The sequence below is a fragment of the Bos indicus x Bos taurus genome, chromosome 1, assembly GCF_003369695.1.
Source record: "Bos indicus x Bos taurus breed Angus x Brahman F1 hybrid chromosome 1, Bos_hybrid_MaternalHap_v2.0, whole genome shotgun sequence".
Lineage (NCBI taxonomy): Eukaryota > Metazoa > Chordata > Mammalia > Artiodactyla > Bovidae > Bos > Bos indicus x Bos taurus.
The window spans coordinates 72035945-72058829 of NC_040076.1; the positions used below are offsets into that span (position 1 = coordinate 72035945).

Below are 22885 nucleotides of genomic sequence, written 5' to 3' on the forward strand. Positions count from 1 at the left end.
CTGAAAGATGAACTCCCCAGGTCAGTAGGTGCCACTGGTGCCACTCCAATATGCTACTGGAGATCCATGGAGAAATAACTCCAGAAAGAATGAAGGGATGGAGCCAAAGCTAAAACAACACCCAGTTGTGGATAGGACTGGTGATAGAAGCAAGGTCAGATGCTGTAAAGAGCAATATTGCATAGGAACCTAGAATGTTAGGTCCATGAATCCAGGCAAATTAGAAGTGGTCAAACAGGAGATGGCAAGAGTGAACGTCAACATTCTAGGAATCAGAGAACTAAAATGGACTAGAATGGGTGAATTTAACTCAGATGACCATTATATCTACTACTGCGGGCAGGAATCCCTTAGAAGAAATGGAGTAGCCATCATAGTCAACAAAAGAGTCTGAAATGCAGTACTTGGATGCAGTCTCAAAAATGACAGAATGATCTCTGTTCGTTTCCAAGGCAAACCATTCAGTATCACTGTAATCCAAGTCTATGCCCCAACCAGTAATGCTGAAGAAGCTGAACAGTTCTCTGAAGGCCTACAAGACCTTCTAGAACTAACACCCCCAAAAGATATCCTTTTCTTTATAGGGAACTGGAATGCGAAAGTAGGAATTCAAGAAACGAGTAACAGGCAAATTTGGCCTTGGAGTACAGAATGAAGCAGGCAAAGCCTAATAGAGTTTTGCCAAGAGAATGCACTGGTCATAGCAAACACCATCTTCTAACAAAACAAGAGAAGACTCTACACATGGACATCACCAGATGGTCAACACCGAAATCAGATTGATTATATTCTTTGCAGCCAAAGATGGAGAAGCTCTATATAGTCAGCAAAAATAAGACTGGGAGCTGACTGTGGCTCAGACCATGAACTCCTTATTGCCAAATTCAGACTGAAATTGAAGAAAGTAGGGAAAACCACTAGACCATTCAGGTATGACCTAAATCAAATCCCTTATGACTATACAGATCTGATAGACAGAGTGTCTGATGAACTATGGACGGAGGTTCGTGGCATTGTACAGGAGACAGGAATCAAGACCATCCCCAAGGAAAAGAAATTCAAAAAAGTGAAATGGCTGTCTGAGGAGGCCTTACAAATAGCTGTGAAAAGAAGAGAAGTGAAAAGCAGAGGAGAAAAGGAAAGATATACCCACTTGAATGCAGAGTTCCAAAGAACAGCAAGGAGAGATAAGAAAGCCTTCCTCAGTGATCAATGCAAAGAAATAGAGGAAAACAATAAAATGGGAAAGTTTTTAAAGTAGATTACAGGTATCATGTCATTCCACACTAAATAGTAATTTCTGAATATCGTCTGTAACTCACTTCAGATGTCTCCAGTTATCCTAAAAATGTCTTTTACAACCTGTTTTACAAAGTAGGATCTTTTTTGTGACTGGGCATAGCATCTAGTCCAATGTTCCTTGTCTTTCAATCTAGAATAGTTCCTTTTTTTTTTTCCATGACAATGACTTGCTGAAAAGGTTAGACTTTCTGTTCCAGAATTCCTTGTCATAGACTGCAACATAGGTGATGTGTATACTTCGTGTTACAATGAGAGAAATACAGTATTGTTACCCAACCATTGCTAATGCTAAAATCTTCTTCGTGAAGATAAAGCAGACATGGTGGATTAGGGAGAGGCCAGTGTGATCCCTTCATTGTCGTGGTGCATTTCCTTTCTTGTTCCCAGTCTATTAATACTTCATTGCTTTGTATAACAAATCTACTTTGTCTTACTTTAACCCTATAAAGTCTCGTCCCCATCAACCATTCATTGACTAGTTTTGTAGCTGAGTTTGTAATTGTATTGGGAATTGCGAAATGATGATTTTCTAATTCTTTTCCCATATCCATTTATTAACTTGCATTCTTATGTGAAATACAGGTTTTCTTTATCAGTGGAGCTATTTAGTTAGTTTAATAAGAGATGCTTAAATTTTTGCTTTTAATTACCACATTTGGTTGATTTATTAGCTACCTGAAGTGGGGACAGATAAATGTTATGGGGGATATCATTATAAACTCCCGGATTTTTAAAAACATAATGGGTCCCAATTAATTGTGGTAATTACTCTTTTTTCACATTCAAATTATCACACCTTTGTCCAATAAGGACTCATGTGATGCCTTGAAAAATTTCTCTAGTTTTTAGCGGAGTTGTGAGAAGGAACAAATTTAGATGTGTATCCAGATCATATTGATGAGGAAGCTGGTGGATTGCTGAAATGCCTGTGTTAGCAGAATTGTACACCAGGAATAGTAGGGATTACAGGAAAAATAGAGATAGGGCCAACCTAAAATCTACCTAAGTTTGTAACTTGAATAATTTTAGGAACTTTAAAATCTCAATAAAAATATTAGCACAGTTGAATTCCTAATAAATAAACACTATAGTATAGAGGACAGGTAGGGCTTACCTTTAAAAATTGGTGAAGATAGCTTAAAGGAAGGGTACAGAAGGGCTGAGGCTTTGGTGACATGTGCAGAACGCATAAATATCAGAGAGAATGGTGTAGTAAACACTTTCAAGTCATAGCACGTGGCCAAAATGAGCCAAGGAGAGTGAAGGGTGGGTGTCATTTGCAGTCCTGTATTCCTTGAGGTGTCCAGCCCAGGTTCTGTGTTACCGTACTTTGCTTTCAGCTTCTCTAATTTGGTGCAAAAGCATTAGAGGAATACTGAGAGTGAACCAGCGTGATTTGTGCATTGACATCCTTTTTCTGTGTAATTGCTTACAAGCTAATTCACATTATCAAATATGTTTTAGTAACATAGGTTTTATTTCTTTTTTTAAAATTTAAAGTAATCTGTAACTTACAGAGAGGTTCCAAGTAGTGCAAATTATTTTTCCCCTGAACTATTTCAGAGTAAGCAGCTAACATATGGTACACCACCCATTATTAGTTTAGTGAGTTCTTCTCACAACTAGGACATTTCTCCTGTATAATCATAATCAAGAAATGAGCATTGGTACAGTACTACCATTTAATTCTCAAATGTCAAGTTTTAATAGTTGTCCCAGTAGTGTTCTTTACAGCAAAAAGATCTAGTCTAGAAGCACAGGTTTCTTTTAGTTGTCATGATTCTTCAGTTTCCTTCAGTTTTGGTAATAGTCCCTCAATTTTACTTTGACCTTCTTGACCTTGATTGTATCGAAGATTGCAACTTTTATAGAATATCCCCCATTGTTGAAATGTTTACTTACAAAGTTGTGCGTTGTTGGTAGGAGTATTATATAAATTATGCTGTGTTCTTCTCACTGCATCTTTTCAGGTGGCCTGAGATTTTGATTTGTCCCATTTTTGGTGATGTTAACTTTGATCACTTGATTAAGGTAGTGCATGCTAGACATCTCTACTGAAAATACTGTCTTTGTAATAGTATTTTGTATGTATTGGGTGTATGTACTTTGAGACTATGTAAATATTCTTTCCTATTCAAACTTTAATTTTTAAATTTAATTATATGAGGATACAACCCTGTTTTAATCAATGTATTATGATTCATTACTATCATTATTTGTTTTGTTGCTCAGATTGACTCGTTTCTCTAGTGCAGCCCTGGATTCTGTATCCTTTTGACATTTCCCCAACAATCTTGAAGTTCTTCCCTACCTTCTAGCATGATGAGATGTCCTGAGTTCATCTTTTTGTACTTTCTCTGCACCAGCCTTGAAATCAGCAATTTCTTCAAAGTACACTAGTTCTTTTGGGTAGAGAACAGTTTTTAGAAAGCAAAATAAAGGAATATACATGTGTATATATTATTTTACATCTTTACCGCTTTATAAATCTATTTATATTAAAACCATTAGGGCACCTATTGTCATCTCCAGTCCTAATGTAATACAACAGGGTTTGTTCTAACTTTCTCCCTTTTCATATAAATAACTCCTTTCTCTGAAGTAAGAAATCTGACTTCCTTTATTGTTAGCAGCTTTGCTCATATGCTCAGTCCCCCTGCTGTGACCAGTATGCTTGCTCTGCTGCCATTTCCCACCTGCCAGACTAACACCTCACACCAGGTGGTGCTACCACTTGGTGGTTCCTCTCTGTCTTCAGGCTCTCGTTTCCTTTGTTGGACTGTCTCCCTACGCAGAAATCCTTCTTCCCCTGCTTGAGAACCAGCAACCTGCATGGGGTCACTCTCATCTGAGGGTATGCTCCTCACCCAGCTCAGTCCTCTCTGTAATTCCATATCCCCACACTTTCTTTGCCTAGCCACACTTAATGGCTATTTTTTTTTTTAACTTTACAATATTGTATTGGTTTTGCCATATATCAAAATGAATCCACCACAGGTATACATGTGTTCCCCATCCTGAACCCTCCTCCCTCCTCCCTCCCCATACCATCCCTCTGGGTCGTCCCAGAGCACCAGCCCCAAGCATCCAGTATCGAGTTTTCAAGAAGGGCAAGATTATATTTGTGTGAATTCTGTTCTAAAATACTGGCTTATTAAAGTTGAAATGTTTTTAAACCAAAAGACTTTTTAGGCCATATATTTATTTGCATAGGATCCTCAAACTCTGTTTTTGTACTTGGTCATTATTGGTATAGTCTTTGCTGGGCACTTAAAAAGTTAGTTTTTTGCTTATCTGCCACCTTTTGCTTTTCTCCTGGTTTCTCATGAGCTTTTAGACATTGTGCGTTATATCGTTGGTTCACTCTGTACTTATAATTATGCAGTTGATCTGTTCTTTAGTAAAAGGCCATACCATTTTCAGTAATTCACTGCAGTAATTGAAACAACTTGCTTGCAGTTCATTGAATACCTTGGAAAAACTTGGTATAAAATAGTATTTATTTTCTTCTTGAGTCTTAATAGTCTCATGCATACTCTCTCTGTCTCTCATCCTGCATGCTAAATTCCTGTTCCTCTTTCTCTTTGCCTTTTATCTTGTACATACAATCATTGTGTCAAGTTATTTTTTATTAATGTGTTTTTCTGTATAAGACTAAAGGCCAATTGATGGCAGATCCTGTATGTTTTCATTCTTGAACCCCCAGTGTTTAGAACAGTGTCCTTCTTAGGCCCATAATAGGCCTTCAGATTGTTGATTGGCAGCTTTTGTTTGGAGCATGTAGTGTGCAATGTAGTATTACAATCCTTTTTTGTTTTTTTAAATCTTAATTCTTTTAGAAGCTGGATAAGAAATCGTCTCCATCCACAGGGAGCCTGGATTCTGGAAATGAGTCAAAAGATAAGCTATTAAAAGGAGAAAGTGCATTGCAGCGAGTCCAGTGTATACCTGGGAATGCCAGCTGTTGTGACTGTGGTCTGGCAGACCCACGGTGGGCCAGCATCAACCTGGGCATCACCCTGTGTATTGAGTGTTCTGGGATTCATCGGTGAGTAGGCCCGCCTGGGGTGAGAGGCTTCTTTTGGTTAAACACACGTACATGTTTCTTTCCCAGGGGTTAGAGGACTTTCCCTCCTGCCTAATTTTGCTGCCAGTTTGTGTCTTTGTACCTTTTATGAAGTGGATAAAATTCTGGTTTGTGAAGTGATTTCGAGGACTTTGATTCACCATTAACCAGAAGATCTATCCATATGTATATATGTGTTGAGGGCTATATTAGAGACTGTGTCACATTAAGATAGAAAAATCACTTGCATAATGTGCAAATAGAGATTTGAAAGTTTTATATATTGATGCAGTCTTTTCTTTTTCTGACTTAGGAGTCTTGGAGTTCATTTCTCAAAAGTACGATCTTTAACTTTGGATACCTGGGAGCCTGAACTTTTAAAGGTAAAATAAATATTTGCTTTAAAATATTTTATGTTTTCACATAAAAGTCAAGATTTTTTAAATTTATTTATTCTTTTGCCACTTGGCTATGCAGGATCTTAGTTCCCCAATGAGCAATCAAACCTGTGCCCTCTGCAGTGGAAGGGCAGAGTCCTAACCACTGGACCACCAGGGAATCCCCAAAAGTCAATATTTTAGAATCTGGATTTGCAAATGTATGAGTTTCTCAATGCCAACAGTGAATTAAATTGTATTGGAATATATCTGATGTTATTTTGGCAAATCTGGTGTTTTCTTACTGTTTTTTTTAAGTTGCTAAGCTTAAGTAGCACTCCTAATTGTATGTCAGTTCACTTTTTTAAGGAGACTAGCACCCTTGCATTTTTATGTTTTCTCAAAAATTAGATTCTGTGCCTTAATTTTAATATTTTGTAATTATATAATTTTTTATTAAGAATATGAGATATTGTCAGAGTGAGCTGCATAACAGGTTGGTATATCATGTTATTATGGCATTATTTTAGCATAGGCACATTTGAAAATTTACATATGTCAGGGGTAGTAGTCATCAAATTAAGACATCCTTTTTCCCTGTGTAAGGATTCATACCTATGAAAGTGCCATAAATAATTTTAGATCATCACTGGGTTTTTGATAAGTGAAAGTAAAAGTTGCCCCGTCATGTCCAGCTCTTTGCGACCCCATGGACTATACAGTCCATGGAATTCTCCAGGCCAGAATACTAGAGTGGGTAGCTTTACCCTTTTCCAGGGGATCTACCCGACCCAGGATTGAACCCACGTCTCTCGCATTGCAGGCAGATTCTTTATCAGCTGAGCCACCAGGGAAGCCTAAGAATACTGAAATGGGTAGCCTATCCCTTCTCCAGATATTCCCAACCCAGGAATCGAAATGGGGCCTCCTACACTGCAGGCGGATTCTTTACCATCTGAACTACCAGGAAGCCCAAGACTTTCAAAATTTATACTGATTAATAATGTAGCCATTTTAATTCCCACTGTTTAGTTTACCTATTGTTAAAAATGGTAGCTTAAAGGATGTAGTGTATTCTACATTTATTTGTCTGAAAATTGTGTTTCTTAATGCATTTGTGTTTTTATTTCAATCCATAGATAAACACATAATCCTTTCAATTATGTAAAGTAAAAAAGTTTTCTTTGTGGAATTACTGTGTAAACCTCTAAATGGAAGTGATAAGTTGGCTCATATGATAGAGCCCTATTTGTATAGATTGTATAAATTGATATGAAATTAAAGAAGGAGTAAGGGGGAGGTGGGAGCTAGAAATCTAACTTCTGCGTCAACTGTGGGTAGATATGAACTCAGTGGATTCATTTTAGAAATTTTGGTTGAAACACAGCTGTCTGATACTTTTAAAAAAATACTAAAGCAATATTTAGAAATGTAAATAAAATCTAAGGAGAAAATGTGTGTGTGTTAGTCATTCATTTATGTCCAAATCTTTGCAACCCCATGGGCTGTAGCCTGCCAGGCTCCTCTCTCCATGGTATTCTCTAGGCAAGAGTCCTGGAGTGGGTTGCCATTTCCTTCTCCAGGAGATCTTCCCTACCCAGGAATTGAACCCGGGTCGCCTGCATTTCAGGCAGATTTTTAACTGTCTGAGCCACCAGGGAAGCCCAAGGAGAAAATAGTTTACTTCAGTTCTGAGTTGTTTAAAGCTTAACCTATCTGGACTTAGGCTTCTTTTTTTTGGTTAACTTAGCTAATGTTGTGGGTATATAGCCTTGTGCTAACCACAGTGGAGGGATAGAAGTCTGGCAGAAGATGTATGAGGAGAAACCCTGTCTTAAAGAGTAGTAATCTAAGGGAGGTATTCTGGTGAAAAATGGAAAAATGCTGATAATGCTCTCAGTCCTCATTTCATTTTGTTTAACTTTCAGCATCATTGTGATATATGCATTTTCAGAACTTGCAAAGAATTAAGTATTTGCTTAAGGATTAATATAGTATATTTTAGGAAATTATAGCTTATTTTCTGTCTCTCTGCCAAACAGCTTATGTGTGAGTTGGGGAATGATGTTATAAATAGAGTTTATGAAGCTAATTTGGAAAAAATGGGAATAAAGAAACCGCATCCAGGACAAAGGTACTGTTTCAGTTGTGTTAAAATGTTACTGCGTCCCCCCATCTTGAATATAGCTATTATTTTATTTCCCTTTAATTGATATGTAATATTGAAACAGTGGTTCAGAGAGATCATTACTGCTTTGGTTAAAATGTGGCTGTTTCTTTCTTGGGTTTATTAATTAGATTGTATTTGATAGTCAGATAATAAATTATAATCTCTAGATGAGAGAGAAGCTTAAAAATTAAGGCTCTGCAAAGGAATATAAAACCTCTTACTAGCAAGTAAAGTAGACAAAGTTCTACTAGTTGCAGGCCTTTAAAAAGAGATAATCTGTTCATTAATGTCTCCAAGGGTCAAGTTTCTATACCTACAATGAATAATTTTTGCATTTTTGACTTTGTTTAGCAAATAATTGTTAATTACGTATTTCCTACATCGCATTTTTATATTGAAGGATTACCGTTGAAAAGGGTGACTTCTGGTAAGGGAGAGTACTTACTTAATTGCTGTGTTTTAAGTTTTACTTCCAGTCCTGTTCATGGAGACTTATTGAATGAAGTGGCAAAGAGCGCCTTCAATGTGGATAATTAGTTTTGTTGTTCATGTTATTTTTAATCTTTATGTTTCTTTATATTAAATATTAAAACTTTGCCATAATCCTATATTTGACTATATCTTTATGATAATTTTAAAAAGGTATTGCTCTCTAAACCAATACCGTTTAAATCAGATTCTTATTTTTGTGCAAAACTGTGGTTTGAGTTATCTCAGACCTTGAGATATCCTATTTTAGCCAAAGACTTAGGCATTTTAGAAAGATGTAAGTAGGAAAAGGTATAGAAGAAACTTGACAAGTTTTGTAGTTGTATCATAAATCAAAAATTCTAAGTGTGATACTTTTTTGGGTCCCCTTTAAGTTAAAAATGCTGTGTTGTGTTAAAGTAGTTGTCTTATGAAAACTTACGGTCATGACTAGTGGTAATTCAGTGTGTGACATTATTTATTGGAGTAAAAATAGAATTGAAGTTAATTTCTATAAATTTAATCATGTTTTGGTAGTTTTCATTCTTTAAAAAGCAACAGGGAATATGTGTAGAAATGAATGAGCATAGAAATTAAGAGACTAAGAATGCTATGTTAATACTGTGACTTTTCAGTTGGTTGATTATATTTATTTAAACATGAAATCATAGTTCATTAAATATTTGGAAGGAAAACATGTTGCAGAATGTTGGAAATACATAAAACTTTTTAACTAGTATTATGTTTAGTGACTTTCTTTGAAAAATTCAGTATGTAATGACTTCTTTTCACTGTTGGCCATGCTAAGAGATTAAACAGAACATCATGATGTTTTTATATATACCAACCAGACAGGAGAAAGAGGCGTATATCAGAGCAAAATATGTGGAGAGGAAATTTGTGGATAAATACTCTATGTCATCATCACCTCCTGAGCAGGAAAAAAAGATTGTCTCCAAAAGTTGTGAAGAAAAGAGGCTGAGCATTTCTAAACTTGGGCCAAGTGAACAAATTAGAGCATCTCCTCAGAGTTCAGGTATTACACTTTATTTGTTGTTTGTATAAGTCACTTGCTTAATTTCTGAATTAGTAGCTGTTGTAGATTTTTTAAATGCTGAAAGCACATCTTCTTCTATATATCCTAAGGAAAAATTGGATTTCTTTGTCTTTAAAATAGTTAAATATAAACAGTCTCCTGGTAATTCACATTCCTACATACAGTTGACCCTTGAAAAACTCAGGGGTTGGGGTACCAACTCTCCACTCAGTTGAAAATTCACACGTGATTTTTAGTTGGCCCTCCACGTATGTGCTGCCTCCGTATCTGCTCTGTAGTTCCTCTGTATCACTGGTTCCGCATCCATGAGTTCTACCAATCCCAGATCATGTGGTACTGTAGTATTTTGTACTGAAAAAAAAAATCTGTGTATAGGTGGACCATGTAATTTAAACCTGTGTTGTTTAAGGGCCAACTGTAATGTATCTATCCTAGGGAATAAAACTGCTTAAAATCCAAGGGGAGATGGGAATTACAGATTTATCATGCAAGAAGCCCTAAATATCTGATTAACCACCTAATATCCTTCCTGTTTCTTCCTCCTAAAATTTTCCCAATAACGTTTTTTCCTGCCCTCTTCCCTTCTTACGGCCTGCTTTGTGCTTTGCTAACTTGCATGTCCCCAGTGGTTGCTGTAAATAGCGACGAGGCCAGGCGGGAGTCTCTCTTCTGTCCTGATGAGCTAGATTCACTCTTCTCCTACTTTGATACTTCTTCAAAACTACGTAGTAGTAAGTACTACTCTTGTGGAGCATTCCAAGTCTGTGCCGGTGGTCATTGTGTGGTGTGGCCATTTCTCTAGATGTTACCCATTGTCTCAGAATTGCACATTGCTTACCGTCATACGATAAATTAATGCTTTACTATCCCTGACACATTCTGGGGTAATGAGAATGAGATATGTTACGACTCTGAAAATAAGTTTATTTCTAGGCTTCATGACTGATTCATATTTTGATAAGTGAAGTGTACCAAAGAATTAAAATTGTGAAAAGTTTATTCTGGTGGTGGCTGAGTTCATGTTGATGTTTCAGAGTTCATTTTAAAATCTCGTTGTTTGTGGGACTTTTTTCTTAATGGTTCAAAACTTTAATCTCTAGCTGGTTTTTCTTTAAAACAGTCAAAAGTAATGACAGTGGAATCCAGCAGAGCTCTGATGATGGAAGAGAATCTTTACCCTCCACAGTGTCAGCCAATAGTTTATATGAACCTGGTGAGTTTGGTGAAATTCAGTGTTAAATGATATTGTTTGCTGGAAAATGCATGTGAAATGTGAAATGCCACGTCTGATTGAATAGTTTCTAAAGGAAGTGGTTAATCTTTTAGAAGGTACTAAGGGGAAGTTCGGAGAAGGCAATGGCACCCCACTGCAGTACTCTTGCCTGGAAAATCCCATGAATGGAGGACCCTGGTGGGCTGCAGTCCATGGAGTCGCTAAGAGTCTGACACGACTGAGCGACTTCCCTTTCACTTTTCACTTTCATGCATTGGAGAAGGCAATGGCACCCCACTCCAGTACTCTTGCTTGGAAAATCCCATGGACGGAGGAGCCTGTTAGGCTGCAGTCCATGGGGTCGCTAAGAGTCGGACACAACTGAGCGACTTCACTTTCACTTTTCACTTTCATGCACTGGAGAAGGAAATGGCAGCCCACTCCAGTGTTCTTGCCTGGAGAATCCCAGGGACGGGGGAGCCTGGTGGGCTGCCGTCTATGGGGTCGCACAGAGTCGGACACGACTGAAGCAACTTAGCACTTAGCAAGGGGAAGTTAATACTGCTGAATGAGAAAGCAGCTATTTCTTTTCATATTTGGAAGTTCTGTCCTAGCTGTGTATTTTTCTAAGCCTCATGACATGTGCTGAAAGTAACTTGTCAATAACTAAAGGTAATTTTTAATGCATGTGAACTGTATGTCTTATTATCTGTTATCTTTTGGGGGACTGTCTTTTTACATATATAATTATACATATTTATTTTTGGCTGCACTGGGTCTTCATTGCTTTCTTTGCGCGGGCTTTCTTCTAGTTGCGGTGAGTAGGGCCTGCTGTCTAATTGAGGTGTGCAGGCTTCTCAGTGCAGTGGCTTCTCTTGTTGCAAAGCACAGGCTCTAGATCTAGCCTCTTGGACTTTAGTAGTTGCAATTTGTGGGCTCTAGAGCACAGGCTCAGTAGTTGGGGCACACGGGCATGTGTACTTCTCTGCATGTGGAATCTTCCCAGACCAGGAATCGTACCCCTGTCCCCTGCATTGGCAGGTGGATTCTTACCCTCCTTGTAAGAGGAAAGTCCCTGGCTGTCTTGTCTTGTCAGGAGAAAGAGATCAGCAAATCCACCCTCCATCCCACAATTAGGGATGCCCACCCCTGCCATCGCCCCCAATTAGGTTTTTCTTCTAACTTGTACTTTCCTCCTGTTTCTCTCCTTTATGATTTCAGCGGCTTTGATTTTGCAGAATACTCGATAGAAAGCATTCTTTATGTTATTTGAACTGCTTGTACTGCAAATTGTGCTGGTGTTGGACCATCCCAGGAATAAAGTGAGGTTTGGTCTAGTAGTGAAATTCTTTCGAGGTTGTTACTGCGTCTTCTGAGTCCCTAAGTCCAGGCTTATAGTCAGATACCTAATTGTAGTCTAATACAGAGTAATCTACCTACATGTCAGACACTGGCAAGATCACAGAGAGCTGATGTACTAGTCAATGTATTTAAAAGAGAAGAAGGCTGTGGGGAGTGATTAGTCTATAGGAAATAAGGTACCTTTGTGAAAATCTTACATCACAATTTCATACTGTGGTACAAGTAAGAGTTTGATTTTTTAAAAAGCTGTGGTAAGTTACATATAACATAAACATTTACCATCTTAACCATTTTCAGGTGCACAGCTCAGTGGCATTAAGTCGTTCACACTTTGTGCTGCCATTGCCACCGTCTATCCCCAGAATTCTTAACCTTACAAAGAATAAGAAGCAATGACTTCCCATTCTCTCCCTCCCTGCCAAGGGCTCATTTTTATTTATTTGTGTTTGTTTTTCAGAGGCAGAAAGGCAAGATTCTTCTGTGTTTCTTGACTCAAAACATCTTAATCCAGGACTCCAGCTTTATAGGGCTTCATATGAAAAAAATCTTCCTAAAATGGCTGAGGCTTTGGCTCACGGTGCAGATGTGAACTGGTCTAATTCCGAGGAAAACAAAGCAACACCACTTATTCAGGCTGTATTAGGGGTATGAATTTGTAAATTCAGGTTTTCAGTGGTAATAGAACATAAAAAATCATAATTCATTTTGAGCATAACTTGACATTATAGTTTGTTTTAAGAGGTGGGTTGGAAAATAGAAGCAGCAGCTACTAGTTATTTCTGAATATCGCTTTGTGTAAGTTCAATTTTTTTCTTCATGGAAGGGAATTCTAGTAATGAAAGCAGTGGGTTTTGCTAGATTGCAGACTGCAAATAGAATCCCAGTTAGAAGTAGTTCTTGGGAAGAAAATAATATAATTTATCATTTCTGTGCTTTTGCTGGGGGGCATTTTCTCTTTTTGGCTATTAAAGTAAATACTCTGTTTTTAATAGAAATATATAGTCATTCACTTTTTGCCCATTGTTGTCTTCTTTTTTCCTTCTAAGGGCTCTTTGGTTACATGCGAGTTTCTCCTACAGAATGGTGCTAATGTGAACCAAAGAGATGTGCAGGGACGGGGACCATTGCACCATGCCACCGTCTTGGGGCACACGGGGTAAACTATTGTGCTTATATATTTAAGTAGATTTTATTTGAAAAAATTAATTTGAAATAATCTTTTGCTCTTTGGTTAAGATTGTTATGCAGTTTGTAAGGTGATACTTTATGTGACTTACATTGTCATGGTAGAACTTGAAATTTAAAAAAATTTCAGGAAAAAATATTGTTACTTTTCAATAAGTAACAATAATACTGTTGTTTGTCAATAAGAAAATTGACAGACTTAGTTTTTTTTTCAACAATAATTATAATATTTATTTAAAGTAATACATTTACAGCCAAAATAGTTCTACATTGTACATTTCAGGTTTAACCAACTTCATAAAAATACTTGAGAACAGCTGTATCCATAGATTTAGACTACTGAATTATTTCTTTGCCCATTCTTCTCTCTTTTCTTTCCCGAATAACCTCTTTCAGATAACGGTTCAAGGTAGAATTTATCCTCCTCATATTTTGTCCACTGCTCTTTAGGCAGGATCTGCTGCCTCATGCTGAGGTCCAGTGCTCTCTTAATGCGAAACACTCTGTCATTATAAAGGTTCTCATATATTGTGTCATCTCACATTAAGCCCAGTTTATTGAACCCAGCAGCGTTGTAATACCATTTTCGAATACCCTCCAGCCACCCGATTGATGGTGAAACAGCTGGCCGGCCCGCCATGTTGACCTGACACAGAAGCGTTGCCTCCTGACAGACTTACTTTGAACTTTACTAATTATTTATATAGATCTCTTAGAATTTAAAACTGTCACTGAAATTGTGGCAGTTTTAAAAGACAACTTAATGTGTTGGTATGTATTTATGTATATAAATACATACATACAGTATTTCTGTATTTATACATTATGTACATAGGACACACATTTGGGGGAAATTTTGTAACTTTGTAAATTTTAGCTTTCCTACAAAGTGGTTAATTCTTATTTTGTGCTATTGATGTTGTGATTTCTGGACCAGTATTTAGATGCACAGAACAATAAAGCCATACAATGGGCTTTCTACTAGAGGGTACAAATAAACTCAAAATTTGGCCTTATATATATATTTATAATAAAGGTCACTTTTTTTAAATAAAATACCTCAGGATCTGCAGTTTTTATTACTTGGACAGGCAAGAAGCTGTCCTTTTTTAATGTTTATTTATAACTAGTCTTCTGTTTTCATCCTAGCTTGTTTTCTTTCTCTCTGTTAGCAAGAAGATTCAGTTCAATAACTTTATCATAAAAACTCTTCTTTATAAAAGCTTAGATTTAACTCATCCTTTTTATCTTCTTTTTAATCATGATTATTCCCATTTTACTTCATGGACTCAGTTTATCATTTTTTCATTTTTGTCAGTTTCTTGAAGTTATGAGTGTTTGTGAGGAGTACAGCAGCAAGATTACTTCCCATTTGTTGCTATTGTATTAGCGTTAATATTTTATGATGTTAACATTGCCTTGGCTTCCTTCTTTTCCTCGATAATGACCTCGAGTGCTTTTTATTTAAGTTTATAGGTATCTGTGTATACCTTTTTATAATATTCTTTGAGGGTAGGGGCCATAATTTATACATCCCACTATACTATGTATTGCCAGATTAAATGTGAAAATACCTGAGAGTTATAAAATGTTGATCATGGTAGATTTTTATCAGAGTCAATAGTTAATAAAATAAATCTTTGTAGAATGAATCAAGAATTTCCTAAGGAAGATGTTATATCTTTAAATAGTGCTTTTTATTTTTTAAGGTGAATACTAATTTTTTTTTAATTGGCAATATCAGGCAGGTATGTTTATTTCTAAAAAGAGGTGCCAATCAACATGCCACTGATGAAGAAGGGAAGGACCCTTTGAGTATAGCTGTGGAAGCAGCCAATGCTGATATAGTGACCTTGTAAGTGTTTTCACATGATTATTTCCCATACATTTTATTACTTATACAGGGTTTTAACATAGAATTTCCTGTGTAGGTGTGAAATTTAAACTTGGTTATTTACTAGAAGCCATTTACTTTTCTAAGCACATTAAATGTATGAAGCATGTTACATATATGAAATTACTTGGTTCCCACCTCAAGACTATGAGGAAGGTTTTATTATTACAGCCCCATTTTATAAGGAAGGCAAGCTACAGATAATTGTAGAAACTAGTAAATGGTGGAGCTGGAATTTGAAACCAAGAATTCTGTCTCTAAACCTGTGTGCTTAGCTACTTTTGTTTTACTTCCTGGCCAGTAGGAATAGAATATCAGTGACTTTTCTGAACTGGGTTCTTTAACTCTCAGTACAGTACTGGAGTGAGAGTTGGATTGGTTAGCAATGGGCAATTTTACTACTACCTCAAGAATTAGGGGATTATAAGCAGGGAATGCAATTGCATCGATGTTAGTAACTTGCAGTTGCATTGCCTTTGTGCACTGATACTTAGGGGACCTTTTTGTGATTATTTTTTAAAAAGAATTTTTCACAAGAGTACTGTATTTTGAGGTAAAAAGATTTGTTTTGGAATGTTTGAATACAAATTAATATGACTTGTTAAAGAACCTTGAGGTCTTTGATTTTCATCTTGGATCAGAGTTGTTCATTACACTTGAAATCTAGGAATGTGGTTGTCACCTACCCTTTACCGTTATGTAGGAAGTCTCAAACATACGTTGTATGAATCACTTTTTCTTTCTATTCTGAATGAAGCCCATGATTGTTGGTTCTCTGTTAACTAAATAAAGACAGTTCCATTTACACTACTGAATTTCATTCAGTTACAAAGAGGAGCTCCCTTGACTATCTTGAACTCCAGAGTTCCCACTGAGAATTCTTGCCATATATATCACCCCTCCCTGACCCCTGCCAGACTAAAACAAAACAAAAAACCAAAAGAGAGAAATGTATTTTCTCTGCACCTAGCTTCACTTCCTCACTGGAGGGTTTATTGATACTATGGAGACTATTATAGGAAACTGTAGATCTGTTAAATCATTATAGACTTAATATTGGAGAAAGCTAAGTTATTAAAGAAAAGATAGGAGTGATATAGCAGAATTACATTAACGCTGGCTGTAGTTTCCCAGGCAGTTCTTATAGTAGTGGCCTTTCTTTCCCCAAAATATGTTCCCAAATTCTCTAAATTTTCTCATTTTGTTTTACTTGAGGCTGTCAGTTTCACTTAAAATTTATTGAAATAAGCAGCCTCTCTGAAAGGTTCAAATACCAAAAAGGGAGACTTATTATCTTGCTATTATGAATTCACACAATGATTGAAAAAGGAAATGGCAGCAAATTGTGGTACTTTGGAGATAAAAAACAGCCTGTTTCAGATGCTGCAGTTGCCAGAGAGAGCATATTAGAAGAAGGTGATGGAAGTCTGGGAGGGCAATGAGTATTTGGTGGCCTGAAGGACAGGCAAAAGAGTAGGAGAGGGGCACCACAGATAAGATTTGTGTTTCAAGATGTTGCTTGAAATTAGTAAGAAAATGAGAGGAAATTCACTAATTTTCTTAATCCAGTGCTATAGGTCTTCCTGCTGCCAGGTAAATAACCCAAAAAGAATATATAATCAATATGGTAACTGTGCGAAAATCTTAGTAGCCTGTTGTCATTTATTATAACGTCTGTATGTCAGAATATATCCCAAGTATTTATAGATAACACATGCTATTTATACATTTGGAACTACCATATCTCAGGATGAACCAGATTGAACTTATGACAGGCTATTGCTTCCATTTTATAGAAGCAATAATTTCGAAGGTTGGCAGTTAAAGTCTAACAGGTTCACTAGAAGTCAGGAATTCTGTGTGCCTGGAGGAAGCAAGCTGCTGGTGGTGCTGCAAGGAACCTGCTTAAAACTGCAACTCACTTTTTAGAAATCTTTTATTGTCTTCTGTGATAAGAATTGTTTACTTTGTATCTCAGATTGTTGCGTCTAATAAACAAAAAGTCCTTTTGTTTCAGGCCAAATAACTGGTAAAAGAAAAAATTACATGAGTATGTGTCTTAGTTGTATATAATTCAGTAGTTTATGAATATTTATATTGTATAACTTACCTAAAACATTCTTTAATTTTAGGTTACGTTTAGCAAGAATGAATGAAGAGATGCGGGAATCAGAAGGACTTTATGGACAGCCAGGTCAATATTCTACTAATAACCATACTGAAATGCAATATAAGAAATGCATTCAGGAATTTATCAGTTTACAATTGGAAGAGTCATAGTTCTTTAGCAAACTAACAATACTATATAGAGTTTTTATAAATTACTTGTAAATTGTGAGTTGTTAGCTATGTACTGTACTTACTGAATTCTTGGGAGTGGCTCACTCTTGAGCCTTTAAAACTCCATAACTACTCGTATTACAGTACGCATTTACTTGCTGTATTTAACTCTGGCTACTGACTTCTTTATCTGCTGTACAGATGTCTTCCATATACATTCCAGTGAGGTGAATGGAATGATAATGTATCTTTATACACTTATAGCAGCACAACAGTCATTTTCTTTTTGGCTGTCAAGTGAATATCACAGAATTGTTTTCTTTTGGTTATTCAGGGAATTTCTATAAGTTGTGTTCAGGGAAAAAAAAGACAAATCACTATGTGTTGACATATAAAAGGTCAGTATGGAGAATACCTAGAAAACATTTATTGAATTAAAAGTTCTGTATTTGACCTAAAAATGAGTTAAAGGTTTAAAAATAAAGTTTACCAGTAGGTTAAAAAGTCCATAATGGGAATAGAGTTAGTTTAAAAGGTAGTGGGAAAAGGTCCAATTTTATCTTGTAGCTTTGCCCTAAGTAATTTTACAATATTTGTTGGATAAATGGAAGTATTTCAAGCAGCATTTTGTGAACTTGATGGCAAAGTAGATGTATTCTTATTAAGAGAAATCTCAACTCAGGATCAGCTCAAGTCTCATTTTGTATAATTTTTATCTTTGAGTCGAGATGTAAGAAAATTAAGAAATGCTGCTGATCAGATTTCGTTCTTTGATGAAAACATCCTGATTAGACATTCTTCACAAAGAAGAGAGTAATAATTAGATCTCCAGTTTCATGAATTTGAGTATATGAATTACTAATTTATCTGTTTTAAATTCATATACATGCTGGTTAAAAAGTTTAGGAATCCATGACTAAAATAATAGAGACTGTTCAGTTCTCAGTGAGTATGTTTAATTATTTTCAATCAGTACTAATATTTTAAAAGTGGCTTGTAATATCATCTATCTTTCCTGTTTAATTGTGTTTTGAAATTTCTGTACTTTATACTAGCTTTAGCCAGCATTTTTACTTTTATTTTTACTTTACTTTTATTTTAACCCGATATAACTAAGATATATGGGACCATTCCTTTCTCAGAGGACTGTATTTATTACTTTTTGGGGGGGTCTAATTTAAATAGGGAACAAGTAAGAACTTTGAGAATAGAGGCACTTCAGCTAGATACTTCTAATCTAGGGTGTCCCACTTTAATCCTATGGATCAAACAATATGACTGATTCATGATGTACCAAGATGTAAGAGTGCTGATAAAGGGTGAAATCTCAGCATTAATTCTGAATTTCACCCATTTGTTTTAAACTTGAATGTTAGACTTTAAAAATGTTATAATTTTGTAACAGATATACTTAAGTGATAGTATTACTAGGCCATTTTTGAGGCCTTTGTGTTTAAGCACTTTAAAATAAAAATTATTCAAAGAATATGACCCGATAGGCTAGGATAAGAGTGAATTTCAGGATTTTAGTTTAAACGGTTTTTTTTCCTTGACATTTTCAATGTAAATGTCTGGTCAGCTGCTCTTTCCTTAGGGTATTTACTGATGAAGCTGCACCCAGCTGATTAGTCAGAAGGTCAGGGGGTGACTTTTTTCTGGAGCTGGGACTTTGAAAAGACAGGTCCTCCTATGTTCTTGCAGCTTCTATTTCCATCTAAACTGTTGGTCTTCTGCCCCTATCTGGGAGCATTCAAATGGTTCTTTCAATGTCATTTTATGTATAAGTTTATGAGTATATACCTTCTGCTCTGGAGAAGGAAACGGCAACCCACTCCAACATTCTTGCCTGGAGAATTCCATGGACAGTGGAGCCTGGTGGGCTACGGTCCATGGGATCGCAAAGAGTCGGACACGACTGAGCACACAGCACAGTACCTTCTGCTCAACAGTGGAAAAATAAGAGTTTTCCAATTTATTTGAATGAAAATTTGAAGGGAAAAAAAGGCTTATTAAAAAAAAAAGCAAGGTTTCCTGCTATAGTCAAATCTTAGTTTAGAAAAGATTAAAAAGAGCAGAAGTCTGGAAATGGTATACCAGCAGAATAAAATGAGATTCTCATTTGGTAATAACTAGATTTTAAATTCATTTAGGTGGTCTCGTATTTAAAGCAAAACAACTTTATACTTATACAGGTGACATGGTGAAATAGCTCAGCAGTTACTCTCTGAGCCTTTTCCTTTGTGAGTCTTTGGAGAGCAGATATTTTTGCTCAGGCTGCAGGTCTCTTTTCCTCTTTGCTTATCACTGTATATTTCCCTCTCATAGATTTTGGTTGGTTGTTTTAGCTAGATCCTTTGTTGTTGTTGCCTAGCAATAGATGGAAAACCTCAGAATTCTGGGTAGTTTTAAAATGCAGGTATCTTCAGTCTTTTCATTATGAAGATCTCTTCCATTTAAAAGACTCAGATATAATCTTTGGGAATCATGGACCTGTTTCTAGGAAACTCCACTTTTGAACTTTCTGTCTACAACCCTAACGACCTGAGACTTTCTATTTTTTGCATTGTGACCCAAGAGCACACATTTCCTGAGGGGAAGATGCATCCCTCCTTGTCAGTTCCTACAACTCTTAAGAGGACTAGGTGGATGCGTGCAGTATCACATCCTGCTCTCAATTGTTGGAAACTAGTTTGGTGGTTCCCACGGTCTCTGGCTCTATGACTCCTCTTGATTGTTGGCAGAGTTTCTCAACCAGTTGAAAATCACTGCTTTAGTGAACCACTACTAATTATGTGAGTATGTTGCTGGTGAAGACTGATCATTGATCCAGTCAGTTGCAAAAAGGAAGCCGTGATCAGTCCAGAGGGGCAGGGTCATTCGCTGATCACGTGGGAGCAGGGTCTCCCATGCTGCCGGATCTTTGAGGGGAGTACATTTTAAGAGCAAAATTAGCAAAATCTTGGATCATAGCTGCTCTTGCAGTGTTTATTCTGAATACCAAAAATCAAACACTATTTTAAACCATCTGTGGAAATATAGCAGTCCACATTTTAAAAACTCAGAACTGTCCAAGCACATAGAAGAGTTAGCTTGCTGAAGAGAAATAGAATGTGATTAAGTAATTTAAAGAATTTAACTTAGTATTTCAAATATTGGGTGGTTAGTTGTTTATTGTTTATAATAAACTGTTAAATGTACTTATGAACTTTCCAGGGCAACATATTCTGGGTTATTGTTTATGTATTCTAGTGTAGACAAGTTATATTTGCCATGGGAAACATTCTGAATGATCAAAATTGTATTTAAAGAATCACATTGAAGTTCTATTTGTAGTTCAATTTGTGTTAACTATATTAAATATCTTAGTCACTATTGTTACGTCATGTTTGCTTTTTGACAACACATTTTGAGGCCTAAGAAAGGTATTATATTGATAGTCCCTTAATTAACATTTGGTTAGAAACAATATTAATGAAAAGTTTTGTGTATGTATGTGAAGGTTAGACTTACTTTTGTACTGTATTAACTCTTAAAATGTATTCAGTAAGTGAAACCAATGATTAGTGTAGCACCAACCCCTTCCTTCAAGGAAGCATTTAATTCAGTGAATAAAAAAATATTATTATCTGTTTTGCATGGTACAATGGTTCTATTAAAACGTACTTGTGTAGTAGGTACTAGATAATTTAAAAACAAAAACTGGAAAACCACAAAAAGAAAACAAAAATCCCACAGCTTGTTATACAAAATACGCATTGCTAATAGTAGAAGCCATATATTGCCATTGTACTGTTGTAATACTGAAGATTGACTGCTCATCTGGTGCTATCTGTAAGCTGTTTGGCATTAGCGTCTGCTAGGTCCTTCTTCCTATTTCTTCTTGAATGTATAATGTGTGCCTTTTAAGTTCCTTCTGGTGTTGAATGGTAAAATCAGTGTGGTATTTTTGTATTATAATCTGCACTTTACACTTTCTTGGAAAGTAAGATTCCAGACTCTCCGGTTTAAATAGTATTTTTAAAATATTTATAATGTTTACAGTAAATATTTTAAATATTTGAATTCAACATCTAAGAATAAGAAAAACTTTTAAATATTTTGTATGGTTTGTTAATTGATGTTTAATGTTTGTCTCTTAGTTTATTTTGTATATTTTAGAATGCCTAAAAATGGGAATAGATTGTAGTTTGTCTTCTAATGTGGAGGTAAACTTTTATGAAATGAAACATGGGTGTAATTGGATTGTCTTACCAGTTGTTCCAGCATATCACCCTTTATTATTTTAGTTACAATAATATACGAGTTAGATGTTACTCTTAGCCAATCTATTAGGCTTCTCTTCTTACTGCATTTTTTCTTTTAAAAGTGATTGATTCAGGTCATGAGAAAATTTCCAGGGCTAAATGAAGAACTATATAGAGATTTTAATAACTTGCTTTTTACATTGACTAAATATTAAAAGCATTAAAAATTTTTTTATTGAAAATCTTGAGTTATGCTGTTAGACCTTTTTACTAGATCTTTATCACTTTCCCCTGATTTTTTCTAATTCTCTAGCTTTTGGTATGACATCGATTGCCTCAAAAAATCTCACTTTTTAAAAGCTGCAAAACTTACTGCACTATTAACAACAGTTGTAGCAATGAGTGTATAATAAGATGGATGCAAGGTGTCTTTTGGGGAATAATTATAAAACCACGCTTTAACAATAAACCAGTATTTGACAGTCTAAATCTTGAAAACAGAATTATGACAAGCCTCTGTATAAAAGTAATATGTTTAATGAAGCATTCATGATGAATGATTTAACTTGAAGATAAGATTTCATTTTATGTAAATCTTTTGTCCAAAGAGTTAGCCTGTATGTGTGTATATATTTAGTTTTTCATCACAAGAAAAATAGTCTTCAATCTGCTATAATATCAGTATCTATAATCTTCTCTACAAGGGTATTGTAGGTATATACACATGTATTCCCTGGAGTAGGAAATGGCAACCCACTCCAGTATTCTTGCCTGGAGAATCCCATAGACAGAGGAGCCAGGTGGGCTACAGTCCATGGGGTCACAAAGAGTCGGGCATGACTGAGCATATACAACCAACCAACATATGTATTATTCTAATTTAACAGATGTCTTTGATATTTAGTCCCCTTTTGTCATAGCGTCCTTGCTCAAATGACCTACAGTAAATGAACTGTTGACTAAATGTGAAAGTATGATTTTAAAGTCATTTTCTAGGCTTTATTATTTTTAAGCTTAGTAAAGAGTAGGTTAAGTGCATTAGTTTTAGTTAAGCAAAAGTTTGAATAAAGACTTTTTCACATATTATTTAAGATTTAGTTAAAATATAACATTAAAATTTCCCACCTGGTTATCAGTTTTGTCCTGTTACTAACTTGCATCCATCAGAAACATTAATATTTGTTTTTGATCTTTTCTTAGCCTTGATCAAAGGAAATATTGATTTAAATATTTATTTAAAGAATGCCTTGTTATTATACCTCATTTA

At 35.8% G+C, this 22885-nt stretch overlaps 1 protein-coding gene and 1 pseudogene across 7 annotated transcripts in view; one reads left to right on the top strand and one right to left on the bottom strand.

The window, feature by feature from the left end:
• The window catches only part of ACAP2 (ArfGAP with coiled-coil, ankyrin repeat and PH domains 2), a 172251-nt gene that overhangs the window by 144350 nt on the left and 5016 nt on the right, over positions 1-22885 (top strand). For 4 of the 7 annotated variants that reach the window (XM_027537850.1, XM_027537869.1, XM_027537859.1 and 1 more), the window contains 10 exons: positions 5142-5350; positions 5682-5751; positions 7788-7879; positions 9235-9419; positions 10067-10171; positions 10561-10653; positions 12473-12660; positions 13062-13171; positions 14945-15055; positions 17227-17288. In XM_027537850.1, the coding sequence (XP_027393651.1) occupies positions 5142-5350; positions 5682-5751; positions 7788-7879; positions 9235-9419; positions 10067-10171; positions 10561-10653; positions 12473-12660; positions 13062-13171; positions 14945-15055; positions 17227-17288 (1225 nt within the window). The remainder of the gene's footprint in view (positions 1-5141; positions 5351-5681; positions 5752-7787; positions 7880-9234; positions 9420-10066; positions 10172-10560; positions 10654-12472; positions 12661-13061; positions 13172-14944; positions 15056-17226; positions 17289-22885) is intronic. The other 3 variants (XM_027537888.1, XM_027537898.1, XM_027537906.1) reach the window with 1 other exon arrangement.
• Positions 13430-13855, bottom strand: LOC113890167 (annotated as a pseudogene).